This window comes from Rhamphochromis sp. 'chilingali' (genome assembly GCF_963969265.1).
Source record: "Rhamphochromis sp. 'chilingali' genome assembly, chromosome: 18".
Classification (NCBI taxonomy): Eukaryota; Metazoa; Chordata; class Actinopteri; order Cichliformes; family Cichlidae; genus Rhamphochromis; species Rhamphochromis sp. 'chilingali'.
In genome coordinates this window covers 9,259,947-9,283,717 of record NC_137945.1, presented here as the reverse complement: position 1 = coordinate 9,283,717, position 23,771 = coordinate 9,259,947, and the positions used below count along the sequence as shown (strand labels likewise).

Genomic DNA, 23,771 nt, shown 5'->3' with positions numbered 1-23,771 from the left:
AAGTAGATGAAGCTGTGAACACCGGGTGGCTTTCATTCTTGTTCATGTGTCAGAATTCTGCACACAACCATTAAGTTTTTGTAGCCAACAAATTAGAACCAACAAATTTGAAATGTTTCAAAATTTTGAAAAATGCTGCCAGCTATGAGAGAGTGCATAATGTAGTGCAAATTTTCAGCACTGCACATCTCTCTTCATGGCCTACTGTACACAGCCAGAAGAATGTTGGCCTCTTCTGTTTTTTGTTTGGTCTACCACTCTAATCCAGACTGAAGTGTAGTTTTTAACTTAGTTACTTTAGTTTTTAATAAGTTTTATTTACCCTAAATGATGTTGTGGAATTACATATAAATGGCATGCTACTTCTGGCAGATTTTGTATGTTCGCGTAACGTATATTCAGTTTTCTTCATGTCACTACATGGTGTTACATGACACAGGAAGTGCTTAACAGTTAAAATAAAAGACTAGGATGTCATTATTTCAACTGAAGTGCTTGAAAACATGCATTGTAAAAACACACAAAATGACTTACTGGCATGCTATTCACTGACTATTTCACACACATGTGTCCTCAGGGGGAATTTGAAAATACATGATCCTGTGTAAAATATTAATGAAACAGAATTCAGAAAATTGTTCTGAAACATTATATTAAATTAAAACTCAGAAGTCTGCATGGGCTAATAGTGCAATAGTTTTAGAATAATGTTTCTCAGTATAAGATTGCAAAGAATTTGTGGATTTTATCATGCAGTATGAGGATTATTTAAAAGATTCTGAGAATCTAAAGGGATCCAAGGGACCTGGCTTAAAACTAAATCTTCGTGCTCTCGGGCAGCGCTGAAATAAAAACAGATCCATTGCTCTGGGTGTTTGACTTATTGTGACACAAAAGATATGACAAAAGAGGCACCAAACTCTTGAACAGCTAAAATCCTATATGAAGCAAGAATAGCTTGTTGGCTTTGCAAAGCATAGCAAATGATCTCCTCTGTTAACAAACACTTTGAGATTGCTTTTTAAAGAAAAGGTGATGCAACAGAGTGGGAAACATCACCCTTCAAAAACTGCGGATCTACTGGGATTTTCTCACAAAACCATCTCTAGGGTTTACAGAGATCTCTCAGTAAAAGTGCCTTATTGATGCCAGAGGTCATCGGAAAATGACCAGACTGCTCTGAGCAAAAATTCGTTGCAACCAAAGTATGCAGAAAGGCATCTCTGAACACAAGAAACCTTGGAGCAAATGGGTTATAGCAGTAGAAGAACACACTGATTATCACTCTTGTCATTTAAGAACAGGAAGCTGAGACATTTTGTGCAGGTTTGCAAAAAAATTGGACAATAGAAGATTGGAAAAAGATTACCTGGTATCACGAGTCTTCATTTTAGCTGCTACATTTGGATGGTAGGTTGTAAATTTGTCATAAAGAACATCCTGCCTTGTATCAATGGCTCAGGCTGGTGGTGGTGTAAAGATGTGGGGGATATTTATTTTTTGGCTCATGACCATTATTTAAACATGACACCTGCCTTCCTGCGTATTGTTGCTCGTCATGTAGCCATCTTCTGATGTTGGATGATCCCATATCGCAAAGCTCAAATCATCTCTAAACTGGTTTCTTGAACATAGCAGTGAGTTCATTGTACACACACACAGACAGTATGGACCAAAATCTCTGATGAATGTTTCAAGCACCTTGTTGATCATAGATTTATATTGAGGACTGTGATGTTTTTGATGAGACCAAAATTGAGCTGTTTAGCATCTGTCCATTTGCTATTTTTGTAGAGAAACGAATCCTCAATATGAAGCACATTAAGGACATGGAGTTGCTTAACCAGTCTCTGAACTATCCGAGGACTAACCCATCACAGGTGGTAAGCCTAGCCCTATATTTTAGAGAAAGTCCAAACTGACTTTTGGGGGGAAATTGTGTTCACAAACCAAAAATGCATATTCAGATTGGGTTAGAGTTAGGGTTTTCACCAGTGAAGACTTAGACCTCAGAATGTTAATCACGGCGGTAGCTTTGGACACTTTGCAAAAAGCAAGAAATGTCTAACAGCTGTGCTTGCTACCAATGGTTACTCCACCAGGTAGTAAATAACGTGTTCCAAGAGGATAAAATATTTCATCAACTCTCGAAACCAACCTACCATTGACATATAGACCTCACATTTTTTGTGATTGAATCGAATTATGAATTCAACACCAGGTGAAATACTTCCTATATTATTCCCTCTCTTTTAGATCGGTTCACAGAGAGAAACCCATTTCTTTGGGGAATGCTCAAGTTGTTATTTGTCAATGTAAAGATAACATAAGTCAGCATGACTGAAAATAGAAAACAGCAATTTTGCAGAAAACAATGCAATGATATCACATGCAGGGATATTTTAAAGGTTTTCTTTCTTTCTTTTTTATTTTGAGGCTATCTCTTTTAGAACAACGGGGCTTTTTTCAGTGTCTTGTGCTCTGCTGGTCACAAAAAGCAACACTGCAGATTTTCATTTGGGATTTCAAAGGTAATTGACTTCACCCAGTTGCCACCTGATTTTAATTAACAGTGCAGCACACTTGGTTGCAAACCTGCAATATAAAGAGTCAAACTGGAGACTAAGGTATTAATTAACATTAAGTACATCTAGGAGCAAATCAAAGTAAGTCATTTCCTGACGGTGTTTAACAGAGATTGTACATGATTTCTTTGAGATGTAATTAACTGAACAAGCCCATGAAAAAATTCTTAGTTCTTATCATGAAATGCAGACAGCAAAATTGGTTCCTTTCTGTTTTACTGCAGTGTAAACTTTTTTTCCTGCTCCTGCTTCAGTCTTAAAGATTCAGTTTACCTCTCAGACTGGCAGAACTGTTTTAAATGCAGTTTTTGCCCAAGCACTAACAAGTCCCACTTTATTGCAGGCTTCTCCATCCTCTGGGTCATAACTTTTTACAGCCACTCATGTCTTGAGCATAATTTCAAACATTCTCACTGCTGAATGTGATTATTTTATTACTGCTGCTGCTCCCGAATAACATTTAATACTGTTACATTACATCCAGGCTACTTAGTGTTTCAGTGCCATTACTAATGCATCAGTGCAGCAAGGCATTGAATTTCCTTTTTTCATAATTACAACAAGAAACTTATGCAGTGCAAAAATTGTTGTATGAAAATGCTGCAGGCATACTGAAGAAAATCAAAGACTAATTTCCCATCGCAGAGTTTACCCGGCAGCTTTACCGCAGCACTGCCTCTGAAAAATAAACGAATGTGGGAATGGACTTAATGAGATGGCGAGCTGGCTTTATTTTTGCAATAAAGGAATATAAATAAGGCGATGAGACTTTATGATAATGACTGTTCGTGTTTAAAATAGGAGCGTTTTACTGTCCTCGTGAATCTAAACGAATATTTTATGAACTTGTATTCCTCGCGAGTTCTGAATTAAAGTTTGAGCCGCGTGATTTCAACGTGCATCTTTAATTGCAATCCACTCAGTCTGCATCACTTGCAAGTCAAGCGTTTTGCGCGCACGCAGAGTCCCGCACGGAGCGTTTAAAGAAGAGATGCGTGACTCTCTCTCTCCCTCTCTCTCTGCTATCTCCTCCTCCTCCTCTCCTCTTTGGCTTCCACTGAAAATCTTTTTTTTTTCTTTGCCGTTTCCCTTCCCGAGCAGCGCGTCCTTATACCACTTGTTATCTCACACCTTGGTCACTGCACACGAAGCTTGTGGGCGCCGGAAAAAGACCGTTTTCCGTTTTCTTCTTTTTTTGACTTACTGGTTCTGCACCGGTGTGTGTGTGCGTCTCTCTGTGTGTGTCTTTCAGTATTTGCATTTTTCCCTTGCTCCTGCCGGGGAAACAACAGTTTCTCCCAGCTTTAGGGAATCATGACCACAGCAAAGGAAGGCAATGCACCGTCGAAAGCGACTCAACAGCAAGATCAGGTACGGATGAGCTTTCCTGTCACCTCCTCGCATATTAATTACACCGTTAACCTGTGCTGCCCCTCCGCTTTGCTTGGCCAACACGGGGTTTATTTGCATGACACGCTGCAGCGACTTTTTTCACAGACTGGAATGGTGTGCGGAGGGCAGAAACGTGTATAATTTGGTACTCTGAGCTCGTTTAAAGCAGTTGGACAGAGAGTCATTCGTGGAAGTGAAAGGCTAGCCGGTGCTGTCAGATCATCACCGCCGGTAGATTTATTTTACAGCCTCCGTTGTAATCGTCTTTATTATTCAGCGGTAATTATTGTGTGACTTTACGCACGGGAGACAAGGAGCAGCTTGTGTTGTCCATTGCGTCCAGTGCGCTTCACCTTGCAGCAGCAGAGCACGCAAATGAGCCCAATTAACCCAACTTGAATCGCGTTGGAAGGCCTGCAAAAGTGCGACTAATGATTATATCACTTTATATCATCACGTCATCTTCACTCATCTTCTGATCTTTTTTCCCCAGACGTGCTCGTTTTTTGTGCTCTCTTCAGTCTGCAGGCTGAGAACACTGTTGCATTTTTTTGATGTGGTGGTGCAGGGTGGCTCTGTTCTGTTTTTATTCGCTACCTCCATCACTCAGTAATGATGGAGCATCTGCTGACCCGCCTCCACTGAGGTACCACAGCCGGCGGACACTTCGGGGAAAATCATTTTAAGCACGAATGTTTCGTGTTGCGATAACAAAGAGCCCTTTTTATCGTGCTATGTTAATGTCAAGGTTAACAAATAATGTGCCTCCACCTACAGCACAGAGCCCTTGAATTTGAATAATGATGCAAATGAATTGCTTCTTACCTACAAACGTTTAATATTTTTGAAAGTTTTTGGAATTGTAGCAAAATAAAATTAAGAAACTCATAAATTCCGTGGTGCCATTACAAATATGCTCTGACAGATGTTAGTTTGGATATCTGGACATCCAGATCCTCTAATCCTGTTGTTCTGTGTTCATTATACTGCATACAGCCACATTCAAGACTGTTTTAGGTGAATCCCTATATATCACATCTCATCCCCTCCAGCCAGTCTGTCAACTTAAACTTTAACATTAGATGGCATCTGTCACTGTTGTCCTCCACCTGTGTGCCGCACCTGTCTAATAATGACAGAAAAGGTGAGAAGGACACTTGGTTTTATCCTGCCAAGCAGACAATCTCCCCCATGCTGTGATTTAGCAGCAGACTGTCGCTCACACCCTTGGAGGCAGTCAAAGGTCCCCAAGTAGCACCCTGCGCACTGTGCACGTGCATTACAGACTGTGCAGGCACAAACATCAACATCACCAAGGAGTAGATTAGACTGTCCTGAAATTAACTGTGCAAATCAATGGAAAATGCTTCTGGAGAAACCGTGAGGGTTTTTCTTTTCTCCTGTCTTGTGCCATGGCAATTTAGATATGTTAGGTTGTTCAGGAGTGTTGGTAAGACAAAGAAGAAATGTAAAGACATCCCCTCAGGCTCTAATTAGATGTGTATTTTGAAAGGATGAAATAGAGCTGCAACACTTATTTTCATAATTATTTTTCCTCCCCAACAAATCAATGAGTTGAGTTTCCAGAAAATGGCAAAAGCCCCGTCTCACAAGTTTCAAGCTCCCAAGGTGACAACCTCAGAATATTAGTTTGGTCTGAACAACAACGCTGAATACAAAGCCGTTTCATTTTCAGCAGTACAACAAAGAGCTGAGAAACAGCTCATCATTCAAAAACTTGGAATGGATGTTTTTGCTTAATAAACGATTCAGTTGATACATCTTCTGGCTTATCAAATAATCAAGTTCTATTTTTTTGTTTGTTTTTTTCCCCCCCAAATCAAAAGTGTTTTTTACTTATCAGCTGGCTCTTTCAGATAGACGGTCCTTCTGCTCACAAGATCAGCTGAGACCTGGGGGGGGGGCATTCTAGTCCCAGCGATCTTTGTGATAATTACCAGAAAGACCTGGTCATTCTCAAACATCAGCAGATGGCAGTTTGTGACTTTCCGTGGACTTTCCTGAGACTTGAATAGGGTAATCAAACAATGGCCTCAAGCATATTATTTTTAAACCTCCAGTCTAACAAAGACGTGTGTTTTTGGAAACACTTTACATCAGGAGACACGGCCACTGTGATTACATGTGCTCCTGCAGTGATCCGCTGATTGATGGTCTGCTAGCAGGGCTTGTGGTCCAGGGACAGAGGATGGAGATAGAGGGCAGCTCACTAGAGATAACAGCAGCAGCTCTTCAGTAATCACCTAGCTGCAGCAGCACAGAGTCACATCGCTAACCCTCATTACTGAAACAAGGTAGAGGTTCTGAAGGTGTAAGAGGTCGAGATGAGGCAGGGGAGGCAATGCATTTGCAGAGATGAGACACTGGATTAATTGAAAGCTGTTGTCAAAATACACATACCTTTGGTGTTTCATCGCTGTCTAGGTAATGAACCAGAGTGCTGTGATTGGGGAACCTGCAGGTTTGACGCACGGCAGTTGTTGAAATTAATATCTGCTGCATGATATGGACAACAGGAGCAAGATAGTTGTGTTTAAAGGGAAAAACAAACCCTGCTGGCTTGGTAAACACGCCTGCACTGTGAACGGTTGCATTATACAGATTTCAGTTATTTTTCTCGCAGCCATTCGAAGCTCAGTGCGGCTTTAAAGCAGAGATCACAGCACCCAGCTTTTAATGGGTGAGACTTCTGCAGATTCACTTCCACCCTTCATCCTAATAATCAGGCCTTTCCCCCCCCACACTCTTTGGAAACCATAGTAGGTAACACAGTCTAAAGAGAGAGACTTAGATGTGGTGAGAGACGAGCTGAAAAGCAAAGCCTTCCCTCTTAGACCTGAATTTGTGCAGTCTCGTACTAGCAGAACAGAAAAGGGTTTTTTGGGGTTTTTTTGGTGGTGGGGGGTAGGGGATTCAATGCCAAAAACTCAGATCATGCCATTGCGGCAGCTTGAGCAACAGCTGAGTGGAGCAGGCTGTGGGTGTTGAAGAGGATAGACATCTAAGGGCCAAAGAAAGAATCAAGCCATAGCATGGGTAGGATGCAAGGGCTATGATCTTACTTACTTACTCTCTCTCTCACAGCAAGAATTTGGTGTTCTGAATTAGTTATACAAAGGACTGGCCTTCCGATAGCATGTCTTTTTTCTAAGAGAGGCTGCTTACTTAGTATCATGATAGTATTCAGCGTCATGTCGATCTTAAGTGAGGTTTCTGAAGGGTTGCTGTTCTCAAATATTGATAAGCTGTTGTTCACTTGAAATGGAGCCTGTCTGCCACGAGCTGATAAATTCAAACATAAAACCTGAAGATGCTCACTTGAAAGTCAAACCGAAATATTGATGTGAAGAAGTCAGAAGGGAACACGCTCTTTTTACGATGGTGAAAGGTTCAAAAATTGTGAAATGGGTGATATTTCATTTTAGCATGCTTCCTGTTGTATTGCAAAGATAAGCGTGGCTTTAATCAGCCCGTGTTTTGTTTCATTCACCTTGGTGTGGTGCCTCGGTAGCCTGCCGATGAAGAGCACGCATGACAAGTGCTCAAACAGATGTTGATTAAAGTAGCAACTTACACACAAGACACAAGAGTGGGATCATCTGCACTGCACCTGTATTGACATTTGTGCTTTTGCATGAACTTTCCTGCAGAATGTGATTTCATTGTCAATGTAATGTGTATTATGTCGATTTTCTACTTTCTAACAACTGTCACAGGTTAAGTATTCATTTGTCAGCGTGACTAAAATGTGCCAGATTAGCTTACAGTGAATGTAGACCCTGACACGTGTTTAAAACAGCACAATTACACGGCAAAATAAATTAATTTCAATGCGGTTATCAGTGGATTAGCTTGCTTGGGAGCTTGCAGTGAGGCTCAGTGGGGATTGGATGGAGAATGCTAATGTAGCTTATTAGCTCTGTTTTGTTTTTGTTTTTCAGTCAAATTTTATGCAAGCTTCTATTATGGAGATGAAAATACTTTTAAAAAGTTTCCAGGTGGTTATGAGACTGAGCTAAATCTCAATAGTATGTCTTTCAAAAAAACAGACTCTATGTTACCGGTGTAACCATTCTCCAAATCCATTATACCTTGATTTTTGGGCCACAGTTAATTCATGTTTTTATTTAGCAGGATTTTGGGAAAAAAAGACTATCACTTGCATCATCACTTGAATGATGAGTGGATCGTGTGCTAACAATAAACTCCATCATTCTGATGTGTTGCAGCTCACTCTTTAGCTGGAAGATTTTTTAACATTACAGCTTTCCACAGATGAGCACACTTTTACCATCACTGACAGCCCTACAGTGATCACTAGCTAAAGCAATGCAGGCACAACACTTTATGGCTTATTCACATTTTCAAAAGCTTTTATTACATTTCTCATGTATTTACGCTGGCTTCTCGATTCATATGGGGGTTTCGTGAGGTTGCAATTTTCATCACATTTTTGATAGAAGGCATTGAGACAATAAATGCAATTTACTTACTTTTAATTACATTTTTTAAAGACTTTCAGTAAGTATTATGGGCAACAAGTTAAGGGATCTGCCATGCTTTTTTAGGCAAAAAAGTAAAGAATTTCTAGAAGCAGCCACATCATATCAGTGACTTTCAACCTTTGCAACAGCTGCTAATGTCTAGTAAATCATCAAGGGAGCGTATCCTGTTGTAAATCCTTAACCAGACAGTCAACATGCATTAACAGAATGCATGTTTTTTGGGTAAAGTCATGTTCCCTGTCAGAAGCATTGTTTTTATTTCAGCTCAGATGCATTATCAATACTGTGTTTGTGAAAACTAAAAGGATAGTGTGGACAGTTTTTTTTGTTTTGTTTAAACCAAGTGTAAACGGCTATTTTAGCCATTAGGCCCCATTTATTCTGGTTATTTGAAGACTATCTCACAAGTACCCCCTGGCAAGATATGAAGCTGCTATGCCCCAGCTGATTTGCAGCCAACGCCTGTACACTGGGATTAATAGGAAATTGAACAGACCTCTAGATTATTTCTGTGGCATCCTTCTGTTTCTCTGCCATGGGAGTCACCTAATCCTGCTGATATGTCTTTGTCATCTAATTACAACACAGAGGCAACCACAGAGAATGTGTTTTCCCACAAGTGGCTGAGCTAATCGGCTTGCTACAGAGAAAATAGAAGAGAAGATCAGTGGAACTATGTGACTAACTGGTGATATGTTAGCTACAGTCTTGGGTTATTTTCTGAAAGTAGTTACGAGGCTCATCCCATGTATGTTGGAGAGCAGACTGTGAGACTGACAGACAGGTTGTTTTCAGTTTAATGTCTATTTCCATGTAACTCATACCCTCAACTATGGGCCAGGAGCTCTGGGTAGTGACAAAAAGATTGAGACTGTGGATATAAACATTGGAAATGATCTTCTTTCGAGGGGTAATAGAGGAGCTTGGTCATTCAGGAGGGGCTCAGAAGAGATGCGCCCCTCCACGTTGAAAGGGGCTGGTTGAGTTGGTTCAGGCATCTAACTAGGATGCCTTCTGGGCATCTCCTAGGTGAGGTATTTGTGCATGTCATATCAGGAAGAGGCCTTAGGGCAGACCCAGCACATGCTGGAGAGCTTAGTCCCAGCTGGCTTTGGAGCACTTCGGTGTGTGGTGCCTCAGTAGTTGGACAGATGGAGTTACCAAGCTTCAGGGAAAAGATCTGACCACCACCTTGCTTCCTCAGTGTGATACAGTGAGAAGTTCTGTATAGGAAAACTTTTATCCACCTTCTGGCAGGCTATTTAAACAGATATTTATGAGGTTCTTCTGAAGTCCTCAGTCTACATTTTCTGTATGATGGACTTTCCAGCTTTGAGTGACTTTGCTTCCAACTAGCATACTAGAGTACATTTCATTTGGGAAATGCACAAACTTCTTTTAAAACCACACAACTGCAAACTTGGCGTGGAACTTTGCTCACTTCCACATAGATTTCTCCTGTTGTGATAAACCAACTAGCAAACATGCTGTCAGAGCAGTCAGTTTTATCACATACACTTTTTCCCCTTTTTTCTTTCTTCTCACTTTGTTGAATCTTTTTAGGGTAGCCACTTTTTAATAAGAGAGATAAGCAGAATAGCTGAAATAGATTCGGGAAAAGTAAGAGTGACAAGATTATTCAGTTTTGGAATGCTAATAGATGATAGGCCAGTTCCTCCTGTTTACTGACTGCCCTTGACTGATAAGAGGGAATGGAAGATGGATTTAGAGGAGAATTGGATGTCCCTAATGTTTGTGCCATAGTTCATCTAAAGGGCAATTATGACCAATTGAGCCGTAATGTTGGGGTCTGAAGTGGAGATTAGAGGCGAGATTGCCAGGCAGCTAGCATGGCAATTCATCACGATTGTTGTCATGATTTAAATGTTCTTTGCCGAAATGGCTTATAAAGCATGGGAGTGGGGGATGGGAGGGGGGCTTTAATACAGCAATAAATATTCAGTGTTTGGAGCAACGGTCAAACTAAATGTCATGACAATCCTCCATCTCACTAACAGTCAGTGTAGACATCGCGTGTGTGTGTGGCTTTATGAAAACACCTCAGGAGGAGTTTCCAAATAGTGTGTAAAACTGCCTCATTTAGGAAAAGTTCAGCAATTCTTTCTGTCAGGTGTTGGGGGAAAAAAATTTTTGCTCCTTTGTTGCATTCTAATTGTGTCTCTAAGCTACGCGAGTCAGCACAGAATATGCATCGAGATGCTATTAAACAATGTTCCGCTTTTTCCTCTATGAACCTGAGCGGTCATATTTCCATAAATGAACCAACTGGCCCAGAAGTCTAAGTCATGCCTTTTTCTCCTCGCCCTCTTTCAAATTGATATAAATAAGGTAAAGGTATTTAGAATATTATTATATCTAATCTAATGTATGTTTTATAAATGAACTGCAATCGCGTTTTGAATTAGAACTTTTCAGATTTAATGGCCTACATGGAGCCTAATCTTCTGGTTAGTCATTTTTAAAAGCCCAACGGGAATAAAAATGTGAAATGTAAAACACCTTAATCAGCAGGGGGGGAAAAGGAAAAAAATAAAAATAAAAAATGTAGTTGTGGGACCCAATACAAGTAGAATTTCACAATTCTTGATACCAAAGCAAAATGATTATATGATGTACGTAAACTTGAACTTGTTAATTCAAAAGCAGTTGTAAATCACTGCTTTGGTGGTAGAAGACTAGTGTCGCATTTTTAAGACCATGACTCACACTGAAGTTTGGCAACTTAAAAATCTGATGTTAGCCATTATTTATTTTCTTTCAGACACATGGAATATAAACAGATTTCCCTAAAATTTTGTATGTGTAGTTATTTTTTAATCTTTACTAAGATAGCATGAAAGCACAGTTAAAAAAAAAATCCTATTTTATTGTTATGACATGTCTTAGATTACTCTGATTTTGCTTGGATCAGCTGATGATCTTTGTAGGGGCAACGTCAACGTTCATAACATAATTGAAGAGTGTTTCTCCCATCGCTTCTTTATTTTTTTTAATTTTCTTTATCAGCCACTACGAATGCCAATCCTGATGTAGCTGCAAGAATTTACCATCCAATATATCAGTCCCGCTCTACTTTTTATTTAAAATCTTAACAATACGTCAACAGAACACAGAATAATGAAATGTTAAGATGGTTGCTGATTAGTCTACTAACATTACTATGAGGTATTGTGTTAGTTTAAGGATTTATATAATGTTAGCTATTGCAAACTTTGAGCAGTGGTTTAGTTTTACAGTGGCATTGCCTGCTGTCAAAAACAAAATGGTTCCATAAGAAGGCAAATACTTGGGATGCTGAGCTTAAACTCATTCAGCTTGCATTCTTTAAATAGATCTACATGCTAGTGTTTTAGGCGTTCTATATAAAAAAGGAAGTACGAGAACCTAGTTTGCATACTGAAATTTGCGACTTTCGCGAATGCCTTGTGGCAGAGCTATTACAACATTTAGTTGTCTTCCAGATTTAGTTTTTCCTGTGCTTGTGGCAGTACTTCTTCTTCAGCATGCACTAGGATAGACTAGACCTGGTAGAGGTGTGCTGTATGTCTGGAAAAATTGCATCCATAGTACATCCACTGCCTACAGTACCTACAGTATGACAAAAAACACCTAAATAATATCACGTTTTTATAATTTTCACATTGAAAGGTATATAAAGTATCAGTTCTGGTGACATACCTAAACCATGTCAAACTAGAGGAAATTTCATTGGTTGTCAGAGCAGTGAAATAAACCTTCTGCTCATAAGAAAAATTCTACCACTTTCACTGTTTAAGCTTTTGCTTTCCTCTGCTGTGTGCTCTTTCTGAACATGTCTGCTGTGTTGAAGCAACTTAAAAAAAAGGCAGCTGTTCATCTATGGCGAGTTTATTTTTAACACCATCGGTTTTAGAGTAACACAATAACAGCTATTGTGCTGAACACGATATGTGCACGCCTTTAGGGAGCTGATGAAGATGTGTAGAAACGAGATAGATACCGAGGAAGGTGAATGCAGGAAATACTCATCGCTTTTGTGCTGTTCATCCGTGCATGTAAAACCCGACAGTATTAAATCAGATTTGGAGAAAAGACCTCGACCCAAAAGCTTAAACCAGAATAATTTAGATCAAAATGAAAGAAAATATGTGCACGGACGTGCAGCCAGTGATTGTGTGTGCATTTTGTATGCACCATGAAGTCAGATTAATCAGCAGTTTATCTCCACGTGCCTTGTGTGTCTGTACCATATAAAGCATGTGTGTTTCAGTGGGCAAGTTGATATGTCTTTGTATTCTCGTCTTCGTTTGTGTTTATCTGTGCCTTGCCTCAGTCCATTGGAGCTGTGTTTCCTGGGCTTATCGACCTGCTGTAATTAGGGGCCTAGAGCTGCAGAGCAGGAAGGCGATCAGGAGCCACCGTGTTCCGCCGAGCCTCTAATTGAAACGTTGAGCGTTTCCAGGTTCACCGTCGGCCCCCCTCGGGTCCCCGCTGTCATCTCGGCGCCACCTCCACGCCTGTGACAAACATTCAGAAGAGAGAGTGCTAGTCACGAATGATAAGCAGGTAATTGCCTGTAGGCTCAGATGCGAATTAGGAGACGCTCGTGCTCCAGCTTCATTGGACATGCTGCCAGGGGTTGTTTATGCCACTGTAGTGTGTGTGTGACACCTCAAAATGGTACACAGAGATGAGGTGAGCTTATCAAGTCGGAAGGCTTGTCTTATTTAGGCTCTAGTTTCTGAGTTTACACTTAATGTCATGGTATAGTTTGTTAAAAAAAAAATCCTCACTTAGACACTAATGAATAACAAATTTCTCCCCACTTCCCTGCAAATTGCCTGATGAGGCAGCACACAGAGCCCACTCAGTAGCCTGCAGGGGCCTGAAGACCCATAATTTGGCATCTGGGTGCTCAGCCAGTCACAGACCTTTTAAGAATGGGCTTTCTTTTCAAAGCCCGGGCCAGCCTTCCAACCAGTGTTCCTGCTGACATTTATCGTCTCAAACCTTTAGCGTTATTGTTATGAGTGCAATAATTCTTGCCGTAGGGGAATACTCACAGCGCTCCAAATTGACCAACTTGAGGATTTTAATGTGACAGCTCATCACATTATAGCGGTGGGAGCGTGAAAGTAGGCGGCCCGATACAATATCATCTTTCTCTACTTGAGAAGTATGCGCCTGTGTCATCTGTCTGACAGTCCTGTTGTCAGCTCCATCCTGGACTGTCTATCGGTTGGCATGCATCCCAGTCTTGCTTCTGCCAGCTATAAAAACATAAGTCTGAGTAGAAGGGAGGTGGTCAGAGGCGACAGTGTCAACCCCCTGCTGTTTTCCCATGCTCAAAATATTGGCAGCCATTACATGTCTCCTCAGTGGCGTTTAGTGCCCATTGCTGAATTGCTGACTTTCATCATGACATTTTCTGGGCACGCTCCAAATGCCCAGCAGCAGCCTGGTTTCTATGGAGATTCGGTTGCTCAATATGCAGCTTTGCACAAAGAAAACACACACAGAGAGATAAAAACAGACAAAGTGAGTAGGGCAAATGAATATTGGTCATTAATTGCATTGCTGTCTTGTTTTATGCTATTCCTTTGATTTAGTTTTCGTCGCTAGTTAAACAAAAGCTCGGCTAATGTGCATCTCATTCTGGCAAATGAGCATGCAGCCCTGATTTCAGTGTTACTGCAAATGAGCACCCAACTTTGTTCGAACATCAAACACGACAGGACGCGTGATTGGCGCTTTTGATTTGGCTATTGTTCTCCTGATATGAAAATGTGCTACAGCGGCACTTGGCTTGAATTGGCATTGCACACAGGGTGCTAATTACCACAGAAAGTCGGTGTTTTCATAGGCTTTTCAATCCCTGTGAATTCAGCTTATAGTTTGGTGGAACGTGTATGCAGATGAGAATTTTTTTGTTGCTACATTTTGCTTGTTTGTTACTGAAATGTTTTAGTGGCCTACCTACTTATTCGCACCTGGCACGATTCATCGTTCATCTGCTTTATATGGCCAAGAAGAGATACTAAAATACTTTGTGGCACTTACACAGTCTGATTGAATCTTCCGTCTTTACCATTTTCGAGATTAGAAGTCCACATAGTTCCACACAGGGTTTTCACTGTGGAGTTTATTATCTCATTTCAGTTATCCTCAGGGTGCTGTCAATTGCCTCTGAATTATAACATCTATCCCTGCTTATATCAGTGAAATACAGGTTCTCCCACACTCAGTCAGTTGTTATCTTTTTAGAGGAGAAAAAAAACTACACTCCTGGGTATTCTCTGGGTCTGTATGAAGCTTAAAAAGCTCCCCAGTGAGTTTTTATCACCAATTTTATATCAGCTGTCACTGACCCTTGAATTTGCTTCAGGACAGTAAGATATCAAAATTAACAGTTCTTGTTATACTTATCAGATTGCACTATGAGTAGAGAACACTTTCTTTTTGAAGTTTTCTGGCCTTTCAGACTTTAGGGTGCCAAATGTAATACCTTTTACTTGTTATCGCCTTCAGTAGATAATTATGATGTGAAAGTTTTGAAACAGAGGGTTATCTTTAACAACTTAAATTGGAAAAAGAACATCAATCATTAGCAGGCAAACAATGTACATAAAACACAAGGGAGTCAACTTCAAACACAGCAAACCAAAATTGAAAAAGATTACTAGTTAGTAGATTTCAAAACTTGTGTGGAGTCTTTTCCCCTTAGTGCCTGAGTCACACAGGCCCAGAGACTTTGAATAGTAAGTTGCATCAGCTGAGGTTCAGAATGTGGGATGTGTCTAAATAAAGCTTTCACAGCTTCACTGCACTTGACAATTAGTTAGAGTGTTTGTGTTTGTGGACAAGTTGCTGTCTTCCATGTAAGCTATGGGCTACTGTGGCAAAATGTTAGTGACCAAAGCAATCATAAGGAGACCTGTCAATCATAGGGGTAGCCACTAGAGATGGACCGATCCGATATTACGTATCGGTCCGATACTGACCTAAATTACTGGATCGGATATCGGAGAAAAATAAAAAATGTAATCCGATCCATTAAATATCACGAAAGCACCTCACAAAACTTGCAACACGCCGTAACTCACCTCAGAACGTTAGCAGTCGGAGCAGTATGCATCACGTGATAGAGCGGCTGTGGCATGCGGGACCTGTCGGTGGTCTGGATAGCATGTGGAGCTTCGCTAGCAACCCGGCATTTCATCTCCGACAAAGTTATCCCCGAGAGAAGTAAAGCAAGTGTGTAAGTCCATCTCTGAATGTTTGTAAAGCATTCCTGCCTTAAGCTTAACAAGCGATATATGGAGCGACTGCCTCTCCTGCTGCTACTTCAATCATGAAACTGCTTAACGATCAGCTGATCGGCTTTTCTGTCGCGAGTCCGTGTCTCTAGTTTGCTTTTGGCCCACTTTGCACCAGAAAGAGGAAACCAGCGGCTGAACAACAGCAGCACGTTTAAGCTTGATCAGCTGTTGTTAGAATGTATTTAATATTACTTTCTACTCGAGGATCTTTGTCTACGTAGCTTACGGCTGTAACTGTGCAGGGGCGGATCTAGCAAAGTTTAGCCAGGGGGGCCGATAGGGCATGAACAGGGAAAAGGGGGCACAAAGACATACTTTTCTTTCTTATTCTCATTTAAAATGTCGAGCTTTTAATAAATAATTATCTGACACCCAAAGTTTTAATTTTATGTAAAATGAATAGAAGTCAATTACTGTATATAGTGACTATTAAGTCTAATATATATACCCTAGTAAGCTATAGTACTTTTTCCTTTGGGAAGGTACCATCTGTGCAGTCTGCAATTTTGTTGAAGAAAGATGTTGAATCTATTTAATATTTCTTGAAAAATAATTGATTTCTGTGCATTTTTTTCACACTTTATCAAATTAAGGTTGATTACGTCGATTAAGCATCATGAGGTGGAGCGTGAGGGGTGGTTCCCTATTTTTTATTTTTTTATTTTTGTTGCTGGGAGTTGGAACCCTATTAGTTAGGTTGCTTAATATTTACGCTAAGTACTCTTTAAAATACCAGAATAGGGAGGATGGTGTAGGTTTAAGTTTATTAGATTGATCAGTATTGCTGAACTATGAAATATTTTTTTTGTATACAGGTATAACAGAATAGCTTTAGTGTAGTTGTTGTTTTAAACTTGAGTATGAACTTGCAGACTTGCAAAATGCAGCAAGATATTTTAAAAAACAGTTTTGTTGATTAAAAAACACTATATCGGATTCATATCGGTATCGGCAGATATCCAAATTTATGATATCGGTATCGGACATAAAAAAGTGGTATCGTGCAATCTCTAGTAGCCACACCTTAAAGCCTGCTTATGATCTTATCTTTATCTTGTCTCATCTATAAATGCAACCATAATTTACAAGTATGGTGTTTCAAAGAACACTTACAACTAGTGACTGGGACCATAAAATTGTTCAGAAACATCCAATAAATGGAGTCAGAAGTGGGGTAATTTCAAACTATATATTTTGTATAAAAAGGGAACCTTCCCTCCACTGGACATTAGACATGGCAATAGAGGTTTGTCTTCACTTCAACCTTAAGAGCAACTTAAAGCCCTGGTCAATATTGCAATTGTGTTTATTCCCCAACAAGTTGCAAGTTGTTGCTGAAGGCTTATGTGGGAGGCTTAAGTTCAGTTCAGTTCAATTTTATTCATACAGCATCAAATCACAATAGCAGTCACCTCAAGGTGCTTTATATTTGTAAGGTAGATGCTACAATAATACATAGAGAGAAAAATCCAATCATATGACCCCCTACGAGCAAGCACTTTGGCAACAGTGGGAAGGGAAAAACTCCCTTTTAACAGGAAGAAAAACTCTGGTTGGGGTGAAAGGAGAAGGAAAATAGGACAAAAGACATGCTGTGGAAGAGAGCCAGAGATCAATAACAAGGGAGAGAGGTCTATTAACACATGGTCTTCCATGGAAGATGCCAAATTATCTTCAAACATTTGAATAGTTCCGACTTGTACTATGCACACTTCATAGTACAAGTTGGAACTTTTGAAATGTGTTTTTTGCAGCGATCTTGCACAACAATAACTGTCAAAGTTGTCATTCTCCATGTACAGTTTGTGCCACACCTTTTCCAGTTACACAGCAGCTCTAAGTGTCTGCAGAGACAGAAACAAATTACAGGGAACTGTGGCAGTGTGCTAGTGACTAAAGCAGTCATTAAGGTTTGCGGAGCTCCTCCCTCTTTGCAATACGTTTCACCTGGCAACCAGAAACCTACTGTGTGGTCAGGGAACCAGGTTGCAATTTGGGTCACCAACCAGTCTCTTGGTCTCTGTGACTGAGAAATATCCTGGGTTAGGTTTGATCTTTTTATTTTTTAGGATTTTTTAAACATGTAAATGTGTTACACTCTGATCTGTGCACTTTTACCTGATCCCCTTATGTATTACAGATTATGTTTGGTTTAAACCAGTTGATTAATTATATATATATATATATATATATATATATATATATATATATATATATATATATATATATATATATTAGGGGTGCAACGATATTCGTATCGATATTGAACCGTTCGATACAGTGCTTTCGGTTCGGTACGCATATGTATCGAACAATACAACATTTGTAATTTATTTTATCAATTTTCCTTCTGACGATCCGACGTCCCGGAGCTAGCGATTTTTTTCAGTCGGGCTACCAAAATCTATCTCTTCCCTGCCCGTCGGGCTATTGTAGGAAAAATATATGTCAATGCTTTTGCATTCTTTCAGAAATGTAGCTGGGTAATTATGTCATTGGCATCGGTGAGCCACTGTCAATATGTGACATATTGAAGTCGCGTTTGAATTTGCGCTTGTTTTTTTGCTTTCACTTTGCAATCGTGCGAACTGTGTATAGAGAGCGACAGCACTGATCTGTGAGTGATGATAATTTGTGCACCAATTCCTCTGACATCGTCTTATTAATCGTTAGCTTACTATGCAAACATGACAAGTGAAATCTCCCGCAGCAAGCTTAAACATGTGAGAGGTTGATCGCGCAGAGAATCGCTGAGCTTATGTGAGTGCGCGTGTAAAAGCATTTCAGTTCTGCTGAGCCAAATAAGACAGGTCAGGGTGAAGAAGTGACAGCCAAATAAAAGCTTACCACAAAATGGAGAAGTTATGACAAATCAGACTATAAGGCAAAAAGAAAGTGCAGCTTCATGGTTTCATGGACAAAAGAATTTCTGTGGCTGCAATATGACGAGCTATATAACCAGGGCTGCACATAAGTGGTCCGCAGGTGCGCATTCGCTGTCAAAATAAAAAACGCGCACAAGGGTTAGGGTTAAATTTAAAAACTGTACTTTTGAGTTAAAATATATATTTATAATTTTAATAAATGACAAATTAAAAATGCATGAACATTTTTTTTGTATCGAAAAAATATCGAACCGTGACACCAAAGTATCGAACCGAACCGAACCGTGAATTTTGCGTATCGTTGCACCCCTAATATAAAAAAAAAAACACCCAGCACGCCCCTGCGGGCGGTTTATCCTTCAAGCTCGGGTCCTCTACCAGAGGCCTGGGAGCTTGAGGGTCCTGCGCAGTATCTTAGCTGTTCCCAGGACTGCGCTCTTCTGGACAGAGATCTCCGATGTTGTTCCCGGGATCTGCTGGAGCCACTCGCCTAGCTTGGGAGTCACCGCACCTAGTGCTCCGATTACCACGGGGACCACCGTTACCTTCACCCTCCACATCCTCTCGAGCTCTTCTCTGAGCCCTTGGTATTTCTCCAGCTTCTCGTGTTCCTTCTTCCTGATATTGCTGTCATTCGGAACCGCTACATCGATCACTACGGCCGTCTTCTTCTGTTTGTCTACCACCACTATGTCCGGTTGGTTAGCCACCACCATTTTGTCCGTCTGTATCTGGAAGTCCCACAGGATCTTAGCTCGGTCATTCTCCACCACCCTTGGGGGCATCTCCCATTTTGACCTCGGGACTTCCAGGTTATACTCGGCACAGATGTTCCTGTACACTATGCCGGCCACTTGGTTATGGCGTTCCATGTATGCCTTGCCTGCTAGCATCTTGCACCCTGCTGTTATGTGCTGGATTGTCTCTGGGGCATCTTTACACAGCCTGCACCTGGGGTCTTGCCTGGTGTGATAGACCCCAGCCTCTATGGATCTTGTGCTCAGAGCTTGTTCTTGTGCTGCCATGATTAGTGCCTCTGTGCTGTCTTTCAGTCCAGCTTTGTCCAGCCACTGGTAGGATTTCTGGATATCAGCCACCTCCTCTATCTGCCGGTGGTACATACCGTGCAGGGGCCTGTCCTTCCATGATGGTTCCTCGTCTCCCTCCTCTTTCTTGGGTTTCTGCTGCCTGAGGTATTCACTGAGCACTCGGTCAGTTGGGGCCATCTTCCTAATGTATTCTTAGATGTTCGTTGTCTCATCCTGGACTGTGGTGCTGACACTCACCAGTCCCCGGCCCCCTTCCTTCCGCTTAGCGTACAGCCTCAGGGTGCTGGATTTGGGGTGAAACCCTCCATGCATGGTAAGGAGCTTTCTTGTCTTTATGTCAGTGGCTTCTATCTCCTCCTTTGGCCAGCCTATTACCCCAGCAGGGTACCTGATCACGGGCAGGGCGTACGTGTTGATGGCCCGGATCTTGTTCTTACCATTCAGCTGACTCCTCAGGACTTGCCTGACCCTCTGCAGGTACTTGGTGGTTGCAGCTTTTCTAGCGGCCTCTTCATGGTTCCCATTCGCCTGTGGGATCCCCAAGTACTTGTAACTGTCCTCTATGTCTGCAATGTTGCCTTCTGGTAGTTCAATCCCCTCAGTTCTGACTACCTTCCCTCTCTTTGTTACCATCCGACTACACTTCTCCAGTCCGAACGACATTCCAATGTCATTGCTGTATAGCCTGGTAGTGTGGATCAGTGAATCGATGTCTCGTTCACTCTTGGCATACAGCTTGATGTCATCCATGTACAGGAGGTGGCTGACAACTGCTCTGTTCTGTAGTCGGTATCCGTAGCCAGTCTTGTTAATGATCTCACTGAGGGGGTTCAGGCCTATGCAGAACAGCAGTGGGGACAGAGCATCTCCTTGGTAGATCCCGCACTTGATGGTGACTTGTGCTATGGGCTTGGAGTTGGCCTCTAGTGTTGTACGCCACATCCCCATTGAGTTCCTGATGAAGGCTCTTAGGGTCCCATTGATCTTGTACAATTCTAGGCATTCCAGTATCCAGCTGTGGGGCATTGAGTCATAGGCCTTCTTGTAATCAATCCAGGCAGTGCACAGGTTGGTCAGTCTGGTCTTGCAGTCTCGATTACCGACACTAACAAGCTGATCTACAATACGGCAGCAGTGATCAGTGAGATGCTTGGCTACAAGTTGAATATATATATATATATATATATATATATATATTTCAGTGTAAAAAATTTTTAAGGCCAAATTTAGATTGAACTAGTTAAATGATTGATTTACTATACATTAGATATTTTGAAACACTAAGGGGAAACTTACTACACAGTGGTGGAACTCCTTTAATTTGGATGTAGTGGAGGTAGCATAGAAACATGTGTTCTTATGTTGTTAGGTTTGGATTAAGACCTTGCTCTTGTGCAGTCACAATTGGTTTTAATAAATGACATGAAATGTGTTTTTCGCCAAAGGGGAACAAAAGAACACGTTGAAAATCAATTTCATCACACCGAGAACCTTTATGCTGATGTCTGCTTTGTGGCAGTCCACACAGTCCATTAGAGAAGCATGGGTGTATCGAAACCACTGAACAGGAGCTTTCAACATGACTGGACACACAAAGAGGTCATGCCAGCAATTTTTAAAGGGGCTTCATAAAACATTTTTCTTGCGGTATGAGTGAGTGTTTCTATTCTGACCAAAGCAGGATGGTAATGAGGTGATGCAAATGATTTATTTAATTATGTATGTGTTATTTTTCCCCTTCCATTTTCCCCAAACTCCCATTTCGTTTCCTTTACTGCTTCGTTAGGCAAATGAGGGGGTTGTCATTCAAAATGTGTCATGGGGTCAAATGTGATCGAGAACACAAAAGAAATAGCTGCCTCCAGTTTGGACTTTCCTAGAAAATTGAGGTGCTTAGCTAATCTAGCTGAAAAAATTAATATTATGAACAGTCAGTCAGAATGACTTACAGTTGAGGTCAGAAGTTTACACTCATCATGACTGTAAATGTCATGTTAATTGGGGGTTTTAAATGATTTCTTTGAAATGTTCTTTTTCCAGGGTGGAATAATTGTACAGCATGTCTTTAATGACTTTAAAAAACAAGAATTGAGTGCACAAGTTTGAATTTATCTTGGGTGTTTTTCTAATCCACAGGGTCAAAGGTTTACATCCACACTCACATATGTACATACACTCAAATCGTTTAATAAGTGTCTTTTATTAACTATTTATTAACTTCACTTTAGCAATTATGACTGAATACAATTGGTACTTCTTCTTTGCCATCCTAAAAAGGATTGTATGGCAACACTCACTGGATTGACCAATATGCACGACAACTGGAAAGTCCAAGGAATTCAGTGAAGATCTAAGAAGGAGAATTGTGTAGATTTATGTTGGGGAAAGTCTCTTGGGGTCATTTCTTAACAACTGCAGTTCAAAAACTCTATGTGAGACCAAGTTATTCAGATGTGTGTATCTACAGTGACCCACATGGATGTGATGGACCGAGCAGCGAAGGAAACTCAGGCACAGGTTAAAGTCCAAAAAAAGGATTTTTTATTTAACCCCAAAACATAAATGGTTAAATCATGCAAAAAGAACCAAAATCTTGGGCCCACATAAGAGGTCAAAATAACAGAACTCTAGTCAAAGTTGACAACAATACTGATAACTCAAACACACAAAACCCAAGTGAAACTAACATAATGAACTCCAACAACTTGCGCATGGCTGTATAAACAAATCAGTGGGGGTGTATGTATACGTTTGACCCTGTGCGGATTAGAGAACATACAAAATAAATTCAAACATAATATATGGTTTACTATGGCCCAAATTACCATGACATCCATGCCCATTATGAGTGTATTTATAAACTTTTGACCACAAGCTGTACTTTTTCCTGTGGCCACAGGACACAGTCATGACAGTTGTGGTCATTCATATGAAAAATGCCTCTCTAGCTGTTGCCTGTAGAATAGCAAGCCAGAGTGATGGCAACACAACAAACAGCAGAGCATGAGTCATAACTGTTTATGCCAAGATTTAATGATATCATTCGGTTAGGGTGCCGGAAGCAACATGGAGCATGACAGTTTCCCAACACCAACTGTGGAAAAACTTGGTGATACGGTGATAAACACTTACCTTTATGTTCATCAGTCTGTTTCCCTCGGCCCTGCTGGCACAGCCAGAAAGCTGTATGTGACAGCCAGGTCCCAAGTTTGATTTAAACACGATTATCAAATATGAAAAATTCAGTCTCTTTAGGAAACGAAGATCAATAGGATGAAAGACATACAGCTGACTTTTCACCATACCTACGCATGGAAAAGTGACGTAATTTGAAAGGATATTTGGCATTTTGAAAGCCTTATTGATGTTTGCTCAGAGGTTCCACTCAAATGCCATTCCAGCTCACATCTGCTGGTGTAAGCTTTCTTCCCTTTTCACACCTAGGTTTTAAATTCTGATTGAATTGGTATTAAATATTTTTGAAGTAGTGATGCAGTAAAACTTTTTGGGTCTGCCAACTAATGTTTTATTTAAAAGCAGACTTGTGCAGTCACCATGTCACACATCTTATTCTTGCATTTTTAAAACTTTTTTTTATTTTGTTTTTCCCCTTTGACCCATGCCACATAGTATAAATAATGAATTTCTATGTTAAGAAAAACATGATTCTTTGGCTTCATTTTTTAATTATTGACTTTCTGTTGCTTTTAGAGTTCTTCTAGACCACTTTGAGGTCAAGCGGCCAGTCTGCTTCGGCAAAACCACCACGAAGCTCAACCACAGCTTGAGAAAGTCTCCCTGATAAAGCTTTCAAACTCTTGGTTGACTCACTGAAAATCACACTTGGCATGAATCTTCAGATGCTACATTTTAATGTCGCTGAACTTTAGAAGTTGCTAGAGAAGCAATGGAAGTGCTCACTGCTTTTAAATTCAAAGTTATAAAGAAACAGTCTGTAGTTGATGTAGAAAATATGCCGTGTTTATGGCACTGCAGCCAATACTTTCTAACCTGC

At 40.7% G+C, this 23,771-nt stretch overlaps 1 protein-coding gene across 4 annotated transcripts in view; it reads left to right on the top strand.

The window, feature by feature from the left end:
* Window positions 1–23,771, top strand: part of LOC308385932 (A-type potassium channel modulatory protein DPP6-like) — a 235,014-nt gene that overhangs the window by 109,583 nt on the left and 101,660 nt on the right. For 2 of the 4 annotated variants that reach the window (XM_080865146.1, XM_080865144.1), the window contains exon 1: window positions 3,684–3,956. The exons of the other annotated variants lie outside the window; for them this stretch is intronic. In XM_080865146.1, the coding sequence (XP_080721272.1) occupies window positions 3,900–3,956 (57 nt within the window). In that variant the 5' untranslated portion in view covers window positions 3,684–3,899. Of the gene's footprint in view, window positions 1–3,683; window positions 3,957–23,771 lie in introns of those variants that run through there. 4 annotated transcript variants of the gene reach the window in all.